This window comes from Bufo gargarizans, chromosome 1 (genome assembly GCF_014858855.1).
Source record: "Bufo gargarizans isolate SCDJY-AF-19 chromosome 1, ASM1485885v1, whole genome shotgun sequence".
Classification (NCBI taxonomy): Eukaryota; Metazoa; Chordata; class Amphibia; order Anura; family Bufonidae; genus Bufo; species Bufo gargarizans.
Genome location: NC_058080.1, coordinates 359090517 through 359113814, shown reverse-complemented (window position 1 = coordinate 359113814; position 23298 = coordinate 359090517). Strand labels below are relative to the sequence as shown.

General features: G+C 42.1%; 1 protein-coding gene across 1 annotated transcript in view; it reads left to right on the top strand.

Annotated features, from left to right (window-relative positions):
• The window catches only part of LOC122929708 (cartilage oligomeric matrix protein), a 139224-nt gene that overhangs the window by 9128 nt on the left and 106798 nt on the right, over positions 1-23298 (top strand). Inside the window, exons 2-3 of the mRNA XM_044283371.1 lie at positions 4729-4814; positions 20118-20169. Coding sequence (XP_044139306.1) covers positions 4729-4814; positions 20118-20169 — 138 coding nt within the window. The remainder of the gene's footprint in view (positions 1-4728; positions 4815-20117; positions 20170-23298) is intronic.

The following is a 23298-nucleotide window of genomic DNA, read 5'->3' as shown; positions in this document are numbered from 1 at the left end:
GTTGAGTCCCTCCAGTAAAGAAGCATGACTCTCCGGACTTATTTTCCATTGCGGTGTACCACGCCTGACCATTCCCGCCGGAGAGCAGCAACACATGATGACATCTCGACGGTGTCCAGGCGACTCAGTGTAGCATTGGGGAAACCTCAAACCAGACCATTACAAGTCTACAATGTCAACCTCTTTGTCCTCCATAATAATCTGTTCAGAAGTGGGGGAGAATTGTGGACTGCTACTACTACTGGCTGGACGGCTGTGCTGCTGCTCCTGTTTGCTTCATATATTTTCCATGATTTAATGTGTATAATTTTCATCTACATTAAAGCATAACACATTTGGCAACCATATATAACCTGCACTAAAGATTAGAGAAATGGCTATTTTTGTTTACATTAAAATCTATGGGGTTCATTTATTATCCAGAAATACAGCTATATTAGGCTATTTGTACCGCAATCTGCGACTTTTCCCTGCTCATGCCAGGTCTAAAAAAGTGTGAGTGACGTGGAAGGGGACAGGCTGGGAGGCCCGTCTCGTTCTTCATTTTCTAGTCTGTTTTAGGCGTAGAAAATAGACTAAATGTAAGCCAGCAAGGAAGCTGGCTTACATTTAGACTGGCGCTGGATGGTGCCTCTTCATAACTTTGGTGGATCCACCGTGAGATATAGGGGTTATGAAGACCAGTGTCTTAATAAATGTGCCGCTATATTTGTATTATGGTAAGAAAACCACAATTCCTACGTAATGCTCCACTGGAAAGTAGTCTCCATTGCAGAAAACCTGTAGGATAGCAGTGATATTCACCTCATGCCAGTGTAGTTATAAGTTTGAATAAACATAATGATAAACCAGCAGAGTCTGGCAGCTTTGGATGTACTTGAAATACAGAAATGCCTTGGAAAGGTTTGGGTATTTTTCCCTTATGTGTGGTAAAGATGAATGCACTTTTGTATAACACTCAGAAGCCTCGGGTAGCACTGTCATAAAAAAGTTTCCATTTTCTCTAGCGGGTGATTGGGGTTTTTGTTTCATATTTGCAGAGTTCTGAATTGTTTGATGTGGGCAAAAGGCTACTTTTCCTCTGAGGACAGTCTTCGAACAACCCTGTGGACATTATAAAATCCAGAGCAGATAAAAAAAAAAAAACATCTACATCACTCCTTTCATTTGCTTAAAGAGGTTTTCTGATACTTTAATACTGATGGTACAGATGTAGCCACCATTATTTTGACAGGCTAAAATGGTGTCGTCCCAGCAGATGGCATTTATCATGTAGAAAACGTTAGTAGAAGGCACTTACTAATGTATTGTGATTGTCCATATTCAGTGTCGGACTGGGATCCCTAGGGCCCACCAGTAAAATTTATTTTGGGGGCCCACCATATGGATACATTAAAATATAATAAATAATCTAGCAAGTTTTTTTTATATAAAAATAGGCTGGTTGAGGTGCTGTACATTAAATATATGTATGTAGTGCAGTAAGTCTAATTTGTTATGTGCCACTTGTGCAGGGGGTGGGAGACTAGGGGCCCACCTTGCTCAGGGGCCCACCGGGGGATTCCCCTGTACCCCGTGGGCCAGTCCAAGCCTGTCCATATTGCTTCCTTCAAAGCTTCATTCATTTTTCCATCACATTATACACTGTTCATTTCCAGGGTTTATGACCACCCTGCAACACAGTAGCTAAGAAAAGGCGCTAGCCTCTCTGGTGGACAGGACCGTGGGAGCACACCTAGGCACGCATGCCCAGCAGATCCAGTCCCAGACACCTTATATCTGCTCTACAACAGTGGTCATAACCCCTGGATACAAGCAGTCAATAATATGATGGAAAAATGAATGAAGCCAGCAAAGGGGGCAATATGGACAATTCACAATACATTAGTAAGTGCTTTGTATTAACTTTTTCTACATGATAAATGCCACTTGCTGAAGATAGACAACCCCTTTTAATGTGTAGTTTATGAACACATAGTGATAGTGGACATTCATTTTCATATGCTACACCTAGAATGTGCATTCTGAAGATTTGTATGATGTCTGGACAAATAGGATCTAATTTAGCAAACAATTCCTGTAGAAATTGTGTGTTTATCCAGAATCCAGGATCCATGTGCGTCCCACCGAGTGAAGGAAAAATATTGGCTAAAGCAATCCGCAGCCTGAAGGTTATGCTATATGTCTCTTCATTCAGTGCTGTTCTAGGCTCTCACATGGCCTGTTGAAGGATATTGCTGCAGTGCTCCAATGCATCATTGCCGTCCACTCATGGTCTTATTGCAAACTGAATGACCCAAATGCTTGCTATTCAGATATTTGTTTTCACAGATCTTCTTACTAAATAAATCATAGCTAAAGGCTTCATAAAATCCTACAATCTAAATCTTTTATTTTTTTATGCCGAAAGCAATTTTAAAGTAATGAAAACTCAAATAATAACTGCATTTGTTAATGGCAAACCTTGCATGTAATGATACCCAAGGGGAAATCTTACAGAGATGATGGCTCTTGCCTCCAGTGTAACAGGAGATCACTAGTTCCTAACCTTCACAATAACACCAAAGTAGCAATTATCTTGATAACTAAATTACAGGTTGATTTGTCGTATAGAGCAAAATTACCGACTGTTTGAAAGCACTCTCAGAAGGTTATTAGTAACATACCATTATATAGTATTCACTTGCACACTGGAGTCAAGAAAAACGGAATATAGATCATGGCCTTACAGGGATAACATGTCTATGGTGACAGGATCCTTTAAACTAATCATTTATAAAGTTAATGTACTGTATTTCTTTCACCTTTAGGCTACCTGCACACATTGTGGATTACAAGTTTTTCCACGCAGATTCCCGTGCAGAAAAACCTAATAGTAATACAGTACCAGTGAAGTGTATGAGATTATAACAACCTCATGTGCACCTTGCCTTTTTGTTTGTTGTTTATTTGCACATTTTTAAATCCTCAACATGTCAATTCTTTGTGCAGTTCTTGTGTGTGGATTTCACCCCTTTCAAGGCAAGGGTTAAATCTACGGCAAAACCGCATAATTTCCAATCTAAAAACTGTAAGTGATACATGCAGTTTTTTGTGTGGATTAATGGGGTCATTTATTAAACTGGTGTAAAGCCGAACAGGCTTAGCTGCCCATAGAAACCAATCAGATTCAACCTTTCATTTTCCAAAGCTGCTGTCAAAAATGAAAGGTGGAATCTGATTGGTTGCTATGGGCAACTAAGCCAGTTCCACTTTACACCAGTTTGATAAATGACCCCATAAGTGTGGAAACGCATAGAAATCAGTTTGGAATTTCTGCTGTTCTGGGCTGTGATGTGACCTTGTCCATGCTGTTCTTTCTTATTTCCTGTTATGTCCATGGGTGTCTTAGTAACAACAGTGGCAGTGATAGGGGAGGTTCTATGTAGCTAGCTGGGTGGGAGCAGCTATACATTACTTGGGTCTAGTTAGGGACGGTGCTGGAGATGTGGTAGAGAAAGGAGAAGTGCATCATGGGTTTGGTTAGGTAAGGCTACAGAATGTGCTGCACACCGGATAGGAACACTCCAGAGTGAGTTGTTTACATGGTGACAACAGCTCAGGAGAGTTCAGATTGAAAAAGAAAAGTATGAGGAAGGTGTACATGAGGTAAGTAACTACATGAACATGTAAAATCCTATGGTAATCCAGTAAAACCCCTTTAACTTTTTCAAAATAATAATGAAATAAAGTGCAGCATTATTGTGAAATTTCAGAGACCACTGTAAGTTCATTTTGCTTCCAGTCATTGTCATTGGAAAAGAATCCAGCACTAAATACAATAGTAAAAGAAAACCGGATCCAATTACAGCCTATGCCAGGCACAGTTGCCCCCATTAACAGCATGTGCAAGGCTAAGATGAGAATGTTACTTCATGCTCCTGTCACAGATGCCCTTGTAACAGCATGTGCCAGCCACAGTTGCCCCATTGACATTCTGCAGCAGTAATAGATTCCTCCATTACAGTCTATTGTATTCAGCTGCCCAGTTACAGTCTGTGCTAGCCACAGGTACCCTAGTTACAGCCAGCATCGACCACAATTGCCCTTGTTACAGTCTAGAGATGCTAGAGAGGCCTCCACTTCTGCCCGCACCAGCCACAAGTGCTAACATACAGCCTACGTCAGTCACTGATATTTCTTAGTAAGAGCAACTCCTACTTCTCTTTATTAATTTGCTTCCATTGCATCACTGTTTAATGATTGTGGTCTACCCTGTGGCTATAACAGCTTTCTTACCCTAAGTTCTCATGCACACGACCGTAGTTATAATCCGCATCCGAGCCGTAGTTTTTGCGGCTCGTTTGCAGACCCATTCACTTCAATGGGGCCGCAAAAGATGCAGACAGCACTCCATGTGCTGTCCGCATCCGTTGCTCCGTTCCAAGGCCCCGCAAAAAAAAAATATAGCATGTCCTATTCTTGTCTGTTTTGCGGATAAGAATAGGCATCTCTACAATGGGCCGTCCGTTCCGTTCCGCAAATTGACACGGGTGGCTTCCATTTTTTGCGGATCCGCGGTTTGCATCTTCTGTCCTGCCATTTCCACACCCTTGCTACTTTCCAAAAAATTTTGGGTGAACAAGTATCTAGTTAAAGAACTTAAGAAATTCATATTGTATGTAATTTTTTTATTTTATTGAATGTTACACTGAAATATCCATAGGTAATTCAAAATTCTCATTTTAGGTGGCGATATTTCACCACAAATACTTGCAGAGATTAAAGAAACCAACGTTGTCTTGAAAGAGGTTCGAGACCTACTGAAAAAACAGGTAACTTCTTTTAGCTATCCCAGTGTTATGATCTCATAAACGCAGTACTGTTCAACTACCATTCAATTGTTAGGATTGAAGGTGTGTACTCCACCAGAATTGACTTGGGGCTACTACTAAGGGCATTGTCCAAGAGGCATACTGGTTTTAACCCTTTTATTGAGGCATCTGGACGCCACTGCAGGGGATACAGCTGCCTGCTAAGTCTTGGAGTAGTCTCTGTTCAGTGACTGCTAACACACGGAGTTCAAGAGGTGTAGATGCAGAGCACAGAGGCATCACCGTAGTCAGGGTCATTGACCGTAGTCAGGGTCAAGCTGAGGTTAGGGCAGGCAGGACTCAAGCACAAGTAGTCAATATAACAGCATACATTTGCAGGGTCTAACAAGCTAGGTAAAATACCACCTTCCAGCAGGTGAAGATGCCTTAAAGGGAACCTGTCACTTCCAACGAACATAACAAGCCGGCAGCAGAACCTGAGATAAGCCAGCAGCATGTTTGTAACTATCATTTTCTTCCTGCAGGCTGTAAAAGCGTTCTTTAATCCCCTGCCGACGCGCTTCTCTAGTCAGGCTTGAAGTCACGGAGGCAGTGGCCTCCTTGCTTCAAGTCACGGTAACCACGCCCCCTTCCCTGCCCCTTCGCTGTGACTGACAGCTGGCTTTGCTGAACTCTCTGCATAAGCGCTGTCAGTCACAGCGAAGGGGCAGGGAAGCCGTGGTTACCGTGACATCAGCCACAGACAATGGCACATTCAGAAATGAGTATCCAGCACTCAAGCTTTATTGTCGTCACATAAAGAAATTCAGGGCAACTTCACATGACCGTATTCAGTCTGTGAAATATGCTGCATGTGACAGGACACTCACTGCTACTGTGACATGAACTCACAGAATTTTGATGATTTATAATGCTGTGTTCCTGCCCACCTCAGTTGTACTAAATTGTACATACCGGTAAATTGTAAATAATGCCATTACTACAATTCAGTAAAGCTATGGTCGGCAGGAACACAAAGCATTAATAAACCACTACAGGGAGTGCAGAATTATTAGGCAAGTTGTATTTTTGAGGATTAATTTTATTATTGAACAACAACCATGTTCTCAATGAACCCCAAAAACTCATTAATATCAAAGCTGAATATTTTTGGAAGTAGTTTTTAGTTTGTTTTTAGTTTTAGCTATTTTAGGGGGATATCTGTGTGTGCAGGTGACTATTACTGTGCATAATTATTAGGCAACTTATCAAAAAACAAATATATACCCATTCCAATTATTTATTTTTACCAGTGAAACCAATATAACATCTCAACATTCACAAATATACATTTCTGACATTCAAAAACAAAACAAAAACAAATCAGTGACCAATATAGCCACCTTTCTTTGCAAGGACACTCAAAAGCCTGCCATCCATGGATTCTGTCAGTGTTTTGATCTGTTCACCATCAACATTGCGTGCAGCAGCAACCACAGCCTCCCAGACACTGTTCAGAGAGGTGTACTGTTTTCCCTCCTTGTAAATCTCACATTTGATGATGGACCACAGGTTCTCAATGGGGTTCAGATCAGGTGAACAAGGAGGCCATGTCATTAGTTTTTCTTCTTTTATACCCTGTTTTTCTTGAAGGATGCAGACTTCTTCCTGTACCACTGCTTGAAGAAGGTGTCTTCCAGAAACTGGCAGTAGGACTGGGAGTTGAGCTTGACTCCAGCCTCAACCCGAAAAGGCCCCACAAGGTCATCTTTGATGATACCAGCCCAAACCAGTACTCCACCTCCACCTTGCTGGCGTCTGAGTCGGACTGGAGCTCTCTGCCCTTTACCAATCCAGCCACGGGCCCATCCATCTGGCCCATCAAGACTCACTCTCATTTCATCAGTCCATAAAACCTTAGAAAAATCAGTCTTGAGATATTTCTTGGCCCAGTCTTGACGTTTCAGCTTGTGTGTCTTGTTCAGTGGTGGTCGTCTTTCAGCCTTTCTTACCTTGGCCATGTCTCTGAGTATTGCACACCTTGTGCTTTTGGGCACTCCAGTGATGTTGCAGCTCTGAAATATGGCCAAACTGGTGGCAAGTGGCATCTTGGCAGCTGCACGCTTGACTTTTCTCAGTTCATGGGCAGTTATTTTGCGCCTTGGTTTTTCCACACGCTTCTTGCGACCCTGTTGACTATTTTGAATGAAACGCTTGATTGTTCGATGATCACGCTTCAGAAGCTTTGCAATTTTAAGAGTGCTGCATCCCTCTGCAAGATATCTCACTATTTTTGACTTTTCTGAGCCTGTCAAGTCCTTCTTTTGACCCATTTTGCCAAAGGAAAGGAAGTTGCCTAATAATTATGCACACCTGATATAGGGTGTTGATGTTATTAGACCACACCCCTTCTCATTACAGAGATGCACATCACCTAATATGCTTAATTGGTAGTAGGCTTTCGAGCCTATACAGCTTGGAGTAAGACAACATGCATAAAGAGGATGATGTGGTCAAAATACTCATTTGCCTAATAATTCTGCACTCCCTGTATAATGCCACGAGCCTATGTCACAGAAGCAGTGTTTAATCTATTAAATACTGCTGTTACATGCAGTGTGAATATTTGCATGTCAAATTGCCCTAAACCAGGCATGCTCAACCTGCGGCCCTCCAGCTCTTGCAAAACTACAACTTCCAGCATGCCCGAACTGCCTAAAGCTATCAGCCTACAGCAGGGCATTGTGGGAGTTGTAGTTTTACAACAGCTGGAGGGCTACAGGTTGAGCATGCCTGCCCTAAACCAACCAATAATTGGTATAAAGTTAGACAAAAGTGTCTATCCCTGCACCAGAATTATCATCCAGCCTGACCCTGTGATAAATGTGTTGCATAAGACAGCATGGCTAAGTGTATGCTGTCTACAGAATTAGTGAATCCTATCCTATCAGCAAGAACCATGTGATTGGTGTGAAAGATGTAAGCATCCTATATATTTTCCAACAGACATAATATTTTTCATGTTGACACAATAAGGCCTCATGCACATGACCGTTTTTTTTTAAGGTCCGCAAAAACGGGGTCCGTGATCCGTGACCGTTTTTTCGTCCGTGGGTCTTCCTTGTTTTTTGGAGGATCCACGGACATGAAAAATGAAAAAGAAAATCTAAGTCAAGTTTTCCATTGAAATGATAGGAAAAAACGGACACGGATCACGGACACGGATGCCAATCTTGTGTGCATCCGTGATTTTTCACGGACCCATTGACTTGAATGGGTCCGTGAACCGTTGGCCGTGAAAAAAATAGGACAGGTCATATTTTTTTCACGGCCAGGAAACACGGATCACGGATGCGGCTGCCAAACGGTGCATTTTCAGATTTTTCCACGGACCCATTGAAAGTCAATTCTTAGATGGGGTCACTTTTATGGAGTTTCTACTCTAGGGGTGCATCAGGGGGGCTTCAAATGGGACATGGTGTCAAAAAAACCAGTCCAGCAAAATCTGCCTTCCAAAAACCGTATGGCATTCCTTTCCTTCTGCGCCCTGCCGTGTGCCCGTACAGCAGTTTACAACCACATATGAGGTGTTTCTGTAAACTACAGAATCAGGGCCAGAAATAATGAGTTTTGTTTGGCTGTTAACCCTTGCTTTGTAACTGGAAAAAAAATATTAAAATGGAAAATCTGCCCAAAAAGTGAAATTTTGAAATTGTATCTCTATTTTCTATTAAATCTTGTGCAACACCTAAAGGGTTAACAAAGTTTGTAAAATCAGTTTTGAATACCTTGAGGGGTGTAGTTTCTTAGATGGGGTCACTTTTATGGAGTTTCTACTCTAGGGGTGCATCAGGGGGCTTCAAATGGGACATGGTGTCAAAAAACCAGTCCAGCAAAATCTGGCTTCCAAAAACCATACGGCGCACCTTTCACTCTACGCCCCGCTGTGTGGCCGTACAGTAGTTTACGGCCACATATGGGGTGTTTCTGTAAACGGCAGAGTCAGGGCAATAAAGATACAGTCTTGTTTGACTGTTAACCCTTGCTTTGTTAGTGGAAAAAATGGGTTAAAATGAAAAATTAGGCAATAAAATGAAATTCTCAAATTTCATCCCCATTTGCCAATAACTCTTGTGCAACACCTAAAGGGTTAACAAAGTTTGTAAAATCAGTTTTGAATACCTTGAGGGGTGTAGTTTATAGAATGGGGTCATTTTTGGGTGGTTTCTATTATGTAAGCCTTGCAAAGTGACTTCAGACCTGAACTCGTCCCTAAAAATTGGGTTTTTGTAAATTTCTGAAAAATTTCAAGATTTGCTTCTAAACTTCTAAGCCTTGTAACATCCCCAAAAAATAAAATATCATTCCCAAAATAATTCAAACATGAAGTAGACATATGGGGAATGTTAAGTCATCACAATTTTTGGGGGTATTACTATGTATTACAGAAGTAGAGAAACTGAAACTTTGAAATTTGCAAATTTTTCCCAATTTTTGGTAAATTTGCCTTTTTTTTATGCAAAAAAAAATATTTTTTTAACTTTATTTTACCAGTGTCATGAAGTACAATATGTGACGAAAAAACAATCTCAGAATGGCCTGGATAAGTCAAAGCGTTTTAAAGTTATCAGCACTTAAAGTGACACTGGTCAGATTTTCAAAAAATGGCCTGGTCCTAAGGTGTAAAAAGGCTGTGTCCCTAAGGGGTTAAGCTGATCACAGAAACGTCTTGCTGCAGAGACTTTCATTGATTGTACAGTATCTAGCATGTGGAGGAACGCAGCAGCAAGTATTCAGTTTCCCTTTCTATTATCTTAGAATAACACAATACAGTATTTGGTATTGTTTTTTTTTTTTTTGATTTGTAACCACACAATGCTGATAAAACGGGTAATAACTGGTATTTTGCATATGCAATGCTAGGTTTAAAACTGCTTTGTTTCACCTCCAAAAAAATGAAAGGCCTCCTGTCAGCAGATTTGTACCTATGAAACTGGAAAACCTACTGCATTGCACTTGGCAGTTGAAGCATCTGTGTTGGTCTCCTCTTCATATGTGCCCACATTGCTGAGAAAAATCATATTTTAATATGTGCAAATGAGCTTCTAAGAGCAACGGAGGCTCTGTTTTCACTGCAACTGCCATGTCCTCTGCCCTTTGACAGGAAAAGGCAGTGAAAGTGTCATCACACCTGGCTCTGTCAATCAAAGTGGAGAGGATGCAGCAGTTGCAGAGAAAGCAAAGTCTCTAGGTGTAACGGCAACGCCCCCGTTGCTTCTAGAGGCTGTTTTGCATATAAAAAACTTAATTTTTCTCAGCAATGTGGGCACATACAGTGCTGCCCATAATTATTCATACCCCTGGCAAATTTTGACTTAAAGTAACTTTTATTCAACCAGCAAGTGATTTTTTGACGGGAAATGACATGGGCGTCTCCCAAAAGATAATAAGACGATGTACAAGAGGCATTATTATAGAAAAAAAAAAACATTTCTCAGCTTTTATTATTTGAGAAAAAAGTGTCCAGGTCCAAAATTATTCATACTCTTCTCAATAATCAATAGAAAAGCCTTTATTGGCTATTACAGCAAACAAACGCTTCCTATAGTTGCAGACCAGCTTTTTGCATGTCTCCACAGGTATTTTTGCCCATTCATCTTTAGCAATGAGCTCCAAATCTTTCAGGTTGGAGGGTCTTCTTGCCATCACCCTGATCTTTAGCTCCCTCTACAGATTCTCAATTGGATTCAAGTCTGGACTCTGGCTGGGCCACTCCAAAACGTTAATGTTGTTGTCTGCTAGCCATTTCTTCACCACTTTTGCTGTGTGTTTTGGGTCATTGTCATGCTGAAATGTCCACTGGTGCCCAAGGCCAAGTTTCTCTGCAGACTGCCTGATATCATTGAGAATCCTCATGTATTGCTCTTTTTTCATGGTGCCATTTACTCTGATTAGGTTCCCTGGTCCATTGGCTGAAAAACACCCTCAAAGCATTAGGTTCCCACCACCATGTTTGACAGTGGGGATGGTGTTATTTGGGTTGAAGGCTTCTCCTTTTTAACGCCAAATGAAGGAAACATCATTGTGACCAAACAATTAAATTTTTGTTTCATCTGACCATAACACAGAAGACCAGAAGTCGTCTTCTTTGTCCAGATGAGCTTTTGCAAAGGCCAAGCGAGCTTTTGTGTGCCTTATCTGGAGAAGTGGCGTCCTCCTTGGTCTGCATTGTGCAGTGTCCGTTGGATTGTCTGCCTTGAGACATTGCCACCAGCAGAGCCCATTTTCAACAGGATGGCCTTGGATTCTTTTTCACTAGTGAAGGACGAACATCTGCTGGGGCGGTTAGCGAACGCGATCAAATGTTCGCGAACCGCAAGTTCACGGCGGGTCCCATTCATTTTAATGGCAGGCGAACCCGAAAAACCTTCAGCTCATATTTGCAGCCAAGAAATAATTACTAGAAGTGCACAAATAGTCCCACAACATGGACAGTGACATACCAGATGTATTATTTGAATTTGCAATCTCCATTCATTTTTGTTTTCAATGCAAAATATCGGCAATATAATTTTTGCGTACGCGCATGCGCAAATGCACTATACAGTACCCAAATGCACTATAAAGAAAGTATATAACACCCCGCTTCAATCAGCTTTTTTTGGGTGTCGACTGGTATATCACACCAGTAGAAATTATTTGTTCCAATAACGCTTGTCCCTCTATATACCTGCAGTATCGCAGCAGAACCGCACACAACTGCCGCACAATACAAATGCACTATAATATACTTTCTAACATTATAACATTGTACAAGGAAGGCAATCCATTAGAATATACATAAAGATAAAACGTAACCTTTAATAATTTTACTATGCGGGTCCATTCACACGTCCGTAAGTGTTTTGCGGATCCGCAAAACACGGACACCGGCAATGTGCATTCCGCAGTTTGTGGACCGCACATCGCCAGCACTATAATAGAAAATGCCTAATCTTGTCTGCAATTGCAGACAAGAATAGGACAGGTTCTATTTTTTTGCGGAAACTAAAGCACAGATGCGGAAGAGCGGATCCGCGGATGCGGACAGCACATTCCGACCCCATTGAAAATGAATGGGTCTGCACCTGTTCCGCAAAATTGCGGAACGGATGCGGACCCGTTTTGCGGACGTGTGAATTGAAAAGATATCCCTCAAAATGAAAATAAATGAAATTATTAAAGTTAACCAAAAAGCATAGATGTGGTAGGCAATAACAAGTGCTCGGCGGCGCTAAATCAGGTGCGTGGCGGCACCAAATCAGAAACCATATGTCCTACCACAATCCAGAGGGTTCCAGTGCACATCCATGAATCCAGGAGGGAAAGCAAAAAAACATCTATCCCTGGGTTAGATGATGATGTGGTATTGAAGGACAGGGTGGGCAAACAACTGTCCCTGATATTGCCCTACAGGGGGGTGTTATTCTGGCCCTGATAGCCTAACCACTGATAAGAGCGACCCTGTCCGGAACCTTACCCTATATAAAAATGGCCCTAGTAAGCCCCTAGCCCCTAGGCCCCTGACTTCGAGGTGATCACTATATAGATATATGTGTTTTTGACTCATTATAAAATTATATTATAAGTATATAGCATCCCTCTGTGTATCGCACCTATCAATAGTACACCTATACCAGTCCTTAAAAGGACTTTTGTGGCCCTATTAGCTGGCGTTTGGTGTCCCTAACAGCCTGTCCCTGCTCCACACAGCAACCTCTCCCTACACTGGCAAAAGACTGAATGTAAAATGGCAGCCAGATCAGGTTTATTTATAAGGTAGCGGGTATGTCCATGTGCTGAAACGTCTCAATTGGCTGTCCTGTACCCCCTGATGGATGTGTCATGGGTCAAAGTTCTTCACAATGTAAAAGAATATGGTGGGAGCGAATTTCTCCATATGTTCACATGTTCGGCGAATCGCGAACTTGCAAAGTTCGCCGTGAAACGACCGCCGGGCGAACCGCAAGGCCATCTCTATTTTTTGCCTCTCTAACTATCCTCCTGGCCAGCACAGGTGTCCCTTTTGGCTTCCGACCACGTCCTCTGAGATTTTCCACAGTGCGGAACATCTTGTATTTTTTGCTCAAATGTAAATAAAAGCTGAGAAATGTTTTTTTTTTCACCACAATAATGCCTCTTGTACATCGTCTTATTATCTTTTGGGAGACACCTATGTCATTTCCCGTCAAAAAATTACTTGCTGGTTGAATAAAAGTAACTTTAAGTCAAAATTTGCCAGGGGTATGAATAATTATGGGCAGCACTGTATGAACATGGGACCAGCACAGATGCCTTCAGCTGCCAAGTGCACATGTAACAGTTCAGCTAGTTTCATAGGTACAAATCTGCTGGCAGATGCCCTTTAAGTTGTTAAAAATTATATGGAACAACCCTTGTTTTTAGCCTTAGTTTTTCATATGATATCATTAACAACTACACCTATAAATATCTGGTGACCATTCACTTTTCCAGGGTTTGGTATAAACACCCACACACATAATGATAGTTAAGGTGAGTTTTAAAGATATTAGGGATGGTTTTCCTTGACTCCCCTTGTGGATGATTATGCCTAGCATAAAGATGCATTCAGTCATCTGTTTGCTATTAATTGACCTCATATTTTATCCATCTGTAATCTCTAGACTTGGCAATAACATCTCAAACTGTGACCAATGTGGACATCCGATTAACTGAATCCTTGTTTTTGGCACAAAAAAAGGGTGGGGATTAGAATAACACTAGTGCTATGTGTCTATACATTTAACCTACTTCCCTATTACTAAGAATTACATCTCCAGTTATATCCACTTTACTATTCAAGGTATAGACAGAACAGAGTATACATTTTAATAGTATTAGCAACCTACAGCAATGGGTTTAGATACAGTGTATGAAGCTCTTATTACTGTCATTAGTTAAAGGGTTTATCCCATGACTAATAAAATAACTCATTGGCTATGCAAAATTTTTAATTACATGCAATTACAAAAGAATTCAGATCCAGGGGCTGGTTTGAAAACTGTAGATTTTTTTTTTGTGGGACAACCCCTTTAACCACTTCAACCCCCCTAGCTGAAACACCCTTAATGACCAGGCCACTTTTTACACTTCTGCACTACACTACTTTCACCGTTTATTGCTCGGTCATGCAACTTACCACCCAAATGAATTTTACCTCCTTTTCTTCTCACTAATAGAGCTTTCATTTGGTGGTATTTTATTGCTGCTGACATTTTTACTTTTTTTGTTATTAATCGAAATTTAACAGTTTTTTTTCAAAAAAATGTCATTTTTCACTTTCAGTTGTAAAATTTTGCAAAAAAAAACAACATTTATATATAAATTTTTCGCTAAATTTATTGTTCTACATGTCTTTGATAAAAAAAAAATGGTTTGGGTAAAAGTTATAGCGTTTACAAAAATGTGAATTTCCGCTTTTTGAAGCAGCTCTGACTTTCTGAGCACCTGTCGTGTTTCCTGAGGTTCTACAATGCCCAGACAGTACAAACACCCCACAAATGACCCCATTTCGGAAAGTAGACACCCTAAGGTATTCGCTGATGGGCATAGTGAGTTCATAGAACTTTTTTTTTTTTTGTCACAAGTTAGCGGAAAATTATGATTTTTTTTTACAAAGTCTCATATTCCACTAACTTGTAACAAAAAATAAAAACTTCCATGAACTTACTATGCCCATCACGAAATACCTTGGGGTGTCTTCTTTCCAAAATGGGGTCATTTGTGGGGTAGTTATACTGCCCTGACATTCCAAAGAGCACCTTTCGGATTTCACAGGCCTTCTTACGCATATGAGCCCCTAAAATGCCAGGGCAGTATAACTATCCCACAAGTGACCCCATTTTGGAAAGAAGACACCCCAAGGTATTCTGTGAGTGGCATGGCGAGTTCCTAGAATATTTTATTTTTTGTCGCAAGTTAGTGGAATATGAGATTTTGTAAGGAAAAAAATAAATAAAAAATCATCATTTTCCGCTAACTTGTGACAAAAAATAAAAAATTCTAGGAACTCGCCATGCCCCTCACAGAATACCTTGGGGTGTCTTCTTTCCAAAATGGGGTCACTTGTGGGGTAGTTATACTGCCCTGGCATTTTAGGGGCCCAGATGCGTGAGAAGTAGTTTGCAATCAAAATCTGTAAAAAATGACCGGTGAAATCCGAAAGGTGCTCTTTGGAATGTGTGCCCCTTTGACCACCTAGGCTGCAAAAAAGTGTCACACATCTGGTATCGCCGTACTCAGGAGAAGTTGGGGAATGTGTTTTGGGGTGTCATTTTACATATACCCATGCTGGGTGAGAGAAATATCTTGGCAAAAGACAACATTTCCCTTTTTTTATACAAAGTTGGCATTTGACCAAGATATTTATCTCACCCAGCATGGGTATATATAAAATGACACCCCAAAACACATTCCCCAACTTTTCCTGAGTACGGCGATACCACATGTGTGACACTTTTTTGCAGCCTAGATGCGCAAAGGTGCCCAAATTCCTTTTAGGAGGGCATTTTTCGACATTTGGATCCCAGACTTCTTCTCACGCTTTAGGGCCCCTAAAAAGCCAGGGCAGTATAAATACCCCACATGTGACCCCATTTTGGAAAGAAGACACCCCAAGGTATTCAATGAGGGGCCTGGCAAGTTCATAGAATTTTTTATTTTTTCGCATAAGTTAGCGGAAATTGATTTTTTTTTTGTTTTTTTCTCACAAAGTCTCAATTTCCGCTAACTTGGAACAAAAATTTAAATCTTTCATGGACTCAATATGCCCCTCAGCGAATACCTTGGGGTGTCTTCTTTCCAAAATGGGGTCATTTGTGGGGTGTTTGTACTGCCCTGGCATTTGAGGGTCTCCGCAATCATTACATGTATGGCCAGCATTATGAGTTTCTGCTATTCTCCTTATATTGAGCTTATAGGTAATGAGATTTTTTTTTTCCGTTTAGCCTCTGGGCTGAAAGAAAAAAACGAACGGCACAGATTTCTTCATTCGCATCGATCGATGTGGATAAAAAAATCTCTGCCCAAAAAAAAAAAGGAGGGGAAAGGCGTCTGCCAGGACATAGGAGCTCTGCCCAACATCCATACCCACTTAGCTCGTATGCTCTGGCAAACCCGATTTCTCCATTCACATCAATCGATGTGGATGAATAAATCATTGCCGGGATTTTTTATTTATTTTTTTATATACAAAGTGTTTGCCAAAGCATATGAACACCGCCTCCTCCTCAGCTAATATGCCTCGGCAAACGTATCTTTTACTGCAGAGGAGAAATCTCGTCTTGCAGCGCCGCATACACCGACTTGTGTGTAATCTGACAGCAGCGCAATGCTTCTGTCAGAATGCACATCAGTGCTGCAGCTAGTCGATCGGTTGGTCCACCTGGAAGGTAAAAAAAACAAAACAAAAAAGAAAAAACCAGGCCGCAACGCAATAAATTTTATTAACTTTATAATAACTTTAGAACAGAACATATAAACTTTATTTAACTTTTGAAACTGAACATTAACTTTTTTGCTTACTGTTTTTTTTTGTTTGTTTTTTACCTTTATAGGACAAACCTCTCCTTCCCCATGGGACAATGTGCAAAGCGCAAATCACCCAAAGATGTGGCGAAGTACATTATGCACTTTGTCCCAGGTGAAAGGAGAGGTTTGCAGCAGCTCTGTGTGAATTGGCCCTAATAGCCCTGTGTGCCTGTCCTGGTGAGATGCAATCCCTATGCTAGGTGTACCTGTGTGTGGTACTTCTGGAAACACTCTCCAAAGCATAGGGCAGGGGGGTCAGGGCAGTCAGGACAGAAATAGCGGGTGTCACGCCTTATTCCACTCCTGCTACAGACACAACATCTTTTTCGAGGTGACGGTTGGTTTGAGGTACCAGGAACGACACTGGGGAAATGTCGCTCGTGTAGACGGCTAACTACATTAGTGGATGGGGCCACGGAACCTCCTGGGTACAGGAGGTTCTCGATGATCTCTTCCTGAAATTTGAGGAAGGATCCTGTTCTCCCAGCCTTACTGTAGAGAACAAAACTATTATACAGAGCCAATTGAATTAAATATACAGACACCTTCTTATACCAGCGTCTGTTGCGTCGGGAAACTAAATATGGAGACAACATCTGGTCATTGAAGTCCACCCCTCCCATGTGAAGGTTATAGTCGTGGACTGAGAGGGGCTTTTCAATGACACGGGTTGCTCGCTCAATTTGTATTGTTGTGTCTGCGTGAATGGAGGAGAGCATGTAAACGTCACGCTTGTCTCTCCATTTCACCGCGAGCACAAGGCAGCCCTCTCCCCCCTTGCAAGACGGGTGGTAAAGAGCCGTTGGGGGAAGCCTGCGCGACTAGTTCGCGCGGTGCCACAGCAGCCAATCTGTTCTAGAAACAAATGCCTGAAGAGGGACACACTTGTGTAGAAATTGTCCACATAAAGATGGTACCCCTTGCCAAATAAGGGTGACACCAAGTCCCAGACTGTCTTCCCACTGCTCCCCAGGTAGTCAGGGCAACCGACCGGCTCCAGGGTCTGATCTTTTCCCTCATAGATCCGAAATTTGTGGGTATAGCCTGTGGCCCTTTCACAGAGCTTATACAATTTGACCCCATACCGGGCGAGCTTGCTTGGGATGTATTGTTTGAAGCCAAGGCGCCCGGTAAAATGTATTAGGGACTCGTCTACGCAGATGTTTTGCTCAGGGGTATACAAATCTGCAAATTTCTGGTTGAAGTGGTCTATGAGGGGCCGAATTTTGTGGAGCCGGTCAAAAGCTGGGTGGCCTCTGGGACGGGAGGTGGTGTTGTCGCTAAAGTGCAGGAAACGCAGGATGGCCTCAAATCGTGCCCTGGACATAGCAGCAGAGAACATGGGCATGTGATTAATTGGGTTCGTGGACCAATATGACCGCAATTCATGCTTTTTAGTTAGACCCATGTTCAGGAGAAGGCCCAGAAAAATTTTAATTTCGGAAACTTGGACTGGTTTCCACCGGAAAGGCTGGGCATAATAGCTTCCCGGGTTGGCGGATATAAATTGTGTGGCATACCGGTTTGTTTCTGCCACAACTAAGTCCAAGAGCTCCGCAGTCAAGAACAGCTCAAAAAATCCCAGGGCCGAACCGATCTTAGCTGTCTCAACCCGAACTCCAGACTGGGCGGTGAAAGGGGGAACTACTGGTGCGGCTGAAGTTGGGGACTGCCAATCAGGATTTGCCAGCACCTCACGGATTCTAGGGGGTCTACGGGCCCATCTGTGCGGTGGCTGCGACTGGGTAACTAATGCACGTGCCACCGTACCAGATTCAACTGCCCTTCTGGTGCTCGCCACTTTACCATGTTGTACGGCAGTGCTGGTACTAAGTCAAGGGAGGGCTGCGCTGCTGGTGTATGCCTCACTACGTAATCCGACAGCGCCAGCCCCACTCTGCTACCCTTGAAGCGGATCCTGCGCAACCTGTGGTCTAGCAACACAGGGTCGGGTACGCCTGGTGGTATCAGGGACCTCAACCTCCTCATCCAAACTTTGGGTCAGACTGCCACTGCTTTCTACAGGTTCATATTCTGACCCGCTGGATTCGTCAGATGAGGGTTCCCATTCCACATCCGACTGGGTCAGAAGCCTGTAGGCCTCTTCAGAAGAATACCCCCTGTTTGATATTTGGGCAACTAAATTTAGGGGTATTCCCTGAGACTACCCAAGAAAAAAAGCAAGCCTGTCTTACAAATGGGAGGCTAGCGAAGTACCGGAGGCCGCTGCGGTTGATAAAAAAATATCAAAACTGATTTTTTTATCGCCGCAGCACGTGTAAAGTGATTGTGCAGTGATCAAAAAATATATATTTTTTGTCACTGCGGTGGGGCGGGCGTGGGTGAACGCACGTGTGGGCGACCGATCAGGCCTGATCGAGCAAACACTGCGTTTTGGGTGGAGGGCGAGTTAAGGTGACACTAATACAATTATAGATCTGACTGTGATCAGTTTTGATCACTTACAGATACTATAAAAGTACAAATGCTGATTAGCGATACGCTAATCAGCGAATAAGTGACTGCGGTGCGGTGGGCTGGGCGCTAACCGATCGCTAAACTACCTAACCAAGGGGCCTAAACTATCCCTAAAACCTAACAGTCAATACCAGTGAGAAAAAAAAAAGGGACAGTTTACACTGATCACTTTTTTCACTTTCACTAGTGATTGACAGGGGCAAGAAGGGGTGAACAAGGGGTTAATTGGGGTGCAGGGGGTGATCTGGGGCTATGTGTGGTGTTTGGTGCTACTCACTGTGAAGCCTGCTCCTCTGCTGGAACCAACCGACGAAAAGTACCAGCAGAGGAGCAGGGAAGCCATTTAACACATCATATTTACTAATATGTGTTAGATGGCTTGTGATTCGTTTTTAAAAAAATCGCCAGCCTGCCAGCAACGATCATTGGCTGGCAGCCTGGTGACGTGACCCCCCTCTAACTCTTGCCGGCCCGCGATGCGCATGCGCGGGCCGGCTAAGCACGTCATCTCGCGTCTCGCGAGATGATGCGTATATGCGTGACTGTGCGCAGCGCTGCCGCCTCCGGACCGCGATCCTGCGTTAGGCGGTCCGAGGCAGTTAATATATATTGTGTCTTTTTCGACCAATATTGAATATAGCCCTCAGGCATGAATTGAACTGACTTATTAAAGTTGATTTATTAAAACCTTGATCACCAGTGCAGTTAATACTTTTGGTAAATTTGTATTTAAAAATAGCAAAACCAGTAAAATGATGATTATTTTAGCAAATGTAAAAAAATTGAAAAGACATAGAAGTACATGGAAGGAAAGGATATGGTAAATGTGATTCATCACTAAATAATCACACTTGCTACAAGGCATTATTCACTAATGCCACAGATCTTTATAAAGAATGTTTTACATGCAGGGTTGATGAGTAATTCTTGACCTTTTACTCAGTGCCAGATAGGCATAATCATGGTGTTACTGCCATGCAGAGACTGGATTAATGCATTTTCCAATAGTGAGTTCTACTTTATGACCAGAATTGACTTCCATCCTAACTCAAAACAAATTATTTTGTAATTTTACAAATCCATTTACACATTGCAACTGATTATTCATCCTCCCAAATAGTAACTGGAAACTATTTGGCTAAAATTTGAATTCCTATGTGTGTATAATGTTTGTTTGACTTAAATTATTACATATAATATACCATTGTGCTCTTTTTGCTAAAAGGAAAAGTGCTTTTTTTTTTCTTTTTCTCCTAGAATAAAGAGATAACATTTTTGAAAAATACAGTTATGGAATGTGATGCTTGTGGTAAGTAGCTGCTCACTATGAAATGTTTGGGAAATTGTGGCATGAACACAGTTTTACTATTTTGTCAATTGGTTGTCAATAAGTACCCTTGGATGGTAACTTCAGAAATGGCCAAGGAGTACCTCATGGCCCATGTGGCTCATGCAAGGAAGTCTGTCAATGTTGAATGTTGCAATCCTGTAGGCTAATAAGCCCAAAGTGCAATGACATTGTTACCAGCTGTGCTTGACTGCTGCAGCCAATCACTGCTTCTGTTTGGCTGCAGCAGTGCAGTGCATGTGGTAGCAACATCATCACTGCATGACAATCTGGACGCCACACGTGCCAGGAGCTGGGAGCAGCGCTCTCTCCACCAGCGGTATCATCCACCGACTTGAAAAAGGGTTCCGCAGAACGCTGAAACGTGTTGTCACGATAACAATAAAAAAACCTATTGGTTTGTAAAAAAAACTCTGGTTGCGTTTTTGCGCCTACAGTCCACATCTCCACTAGACCCCCGGTCCAGTGGAAATATACCCTATGCATGACAATAAGAGAGACCATCGGGATCAGCATAGCAGTGGTCTTGGAGTAGAGCAGGTTTTAAATGGTAATAAATATTTAGTTATTTTATCATATACTCAGCATTCAGACACTTTTAAATTTATCAGACAATCCCTTTAAAATATTAGGAAATTATTCTGCATTAAAGAGGACCATGAAAATCATATATATAAATATATAGTTTTTTAATCAACAAATCATAAACCCCCAAAATTAGTTCTCTAAATATAGCTAATAAAAATTGTAAAGTGCTGCCCATAACATTTTCCCATAAATCCTGGAGATTTTGGGTGGGGGGAAGAAGAAGTATTAGTTGAAAAAAATAACAGCCCCTCCCTAGGTGATAGGTCCTCTTTAACAAAGTAACAAAGTTCCCATAGCAATTTGCTAATGTTTAAGCTCCATCCATGTTTATTCTTGTCAATAATAATAATTAAAAAAACATGATGATATGTCCTCTTTAAAGGGGTATTCGCATCTCGGCATTTATGGTATATTGACAGGATATGCCATAAGTGTGGACTATACCTCAGGGATCCACCTCTATTTTGAGAGCAGGGTCCAGTCTCACAACCACTGTGAATGGAAATGTGGCTGAATATGAACAACTCTGTTCACTTCTATGAGAGTTCCGAAAATAGCCGAATACACTCACCTGATTACTTACAGTGGCGGAAATAATTATTTGACCCCTCACTGATTTTGTAAGTTTGTCCAATGACAAAGAAATGAAAAGTCTCAGAACAGTATCATTTCAATGGTAGGTTTATTGTAACAGTGGCAGATAGCACATCAAAAGGAAAATCGAAAAAATAACTTTAAATAAAAGATAGCAACTGATTTGCATTTCATTGAGTGAAATAAGTATTTGAACCCCTACCAACCATTAAGAGTTCTGGCTCCCACAGAATGGTTAGACACTTCTACTCAATTAGTCACCCTCATTAAGGACACCTGTCTTAACTAGTCACCTGTATAAAAGACACCTGTCCACAGAATCAATCAATCAAGCAGACTCCAAACTCTCCAACATGGGAAAGACCAAAGAGCTGTCCAAGGATGTCAGAGACAAAATTGTAGACCTGCACAAGGCTGGAATGGGCTACAAAACCATTAGCAAGAAGCTGGGAGAGAAGGTGACAACTGTTGGTGCGATTGTTCGAAAATGGAAGGAGCACAAAATGACCATCAATCGACCTCGCTCTGGGGCTCCACGCAAGATCTCACCTCGTGGGGTGTCAATGGTTCTGAGAAAGGTGAAAAAGCATCCTAGAACTACACGGGAGGAGTTAGTTAATGACCTCAAATTAGCAGGGACCACAGTCACCAAGAAAACCATTGGAAACACATTACACCGCAATGGATTAAAATCCTGCAGGGCTCGCAAGGTCCCCCTGCTCAGGAAGGCACATGTGCAGGCCCGTCTGAAGTTTGCCAATGAACACCTGAATGATTCAGAGAGTGACTGGGAGAAGGTGCTGTGGTCTGATGAGACCAAAATAGAGCTCTTTGGCATTAACTCAACTCGCTGTGTTTGGAGGAAGAAAAATGCTGCCTATGACCCCCAAAACACCGTCCCCACCATCAAGCATGGGGGTGGAAACATTTTGCTTTGGGGGTGTTTTTCTGCTAAGGGCACAGGACAACTTATTCGCATAAACGGGAAAATGGACGGAGCCATGTATCGTGAAATCCTGAGCGACAACCTCCTTCCCTCTGCCAGGAAACTGAAAATGGGTCGTGGATGGGTGTTCCAGCACGACAATGACCCAAAACATACAGCAAAGGCAACAAAGGAGTGGCTCAAGAAGAAGCACATTAAGGTCATGGAGTGGCCTAGTCAGTCTCCGGACCTTAATCCAATCGAAAACCTATGGAGGGAGCTCAAGCTCAGAGTTGCACAGAGACAGCCTCGAAACCTTAGGGATTTAGAGATGATCTGCAAAGAGGAGTGGACCAACATTCCTCCTAAAATGTGCGCAAACTTGGTCATCAATTACAAGAAACGTTTGACCTCTGTGCTTGCAAACAAGGGTTTTTCCACCAAGTATTAAGTCTTTTTTTGTTAGAGGGTTCAAATACTTATTTCACTCAATGAAATGCAAATCAGTTGCTATCTTTTATTTAAAGTTATTTTTTCGATTTTCCTTTTGATGTGCTATCTGCCACTGTTACAATAAACCTACCATTGAAATGATACTGTTCTGAGACTTTTCATTTCTTTGTCATTGGACAAACTTACAAAATCAGTGAGGGGTCAAATAATTATTTCCTCCACTGTATGTTTGAGAATAGACAATGAATGATATTGTATAGAAAAACTTAAAGGGGTTGTCTCATCTCAGACAATGGGGCATATTGCTAGGATATTCCCCCATTGATAGGTGCGGGTCCCATCACTGGGTGCTTGCATCTATCTCCCAAACGGTGCCGTGATTGGCCACTGCTCCTATTCACCTTTATGGGCCCGACGGAAATAGTCGAGTTAGCGCTCTGATATTTTCGGCAGCCCCATATAAATGAAGGGAGGGCGGCTGCACACACACGTTCTCGCTATAGACTGCTGGGACCCACACCTATGAGGCA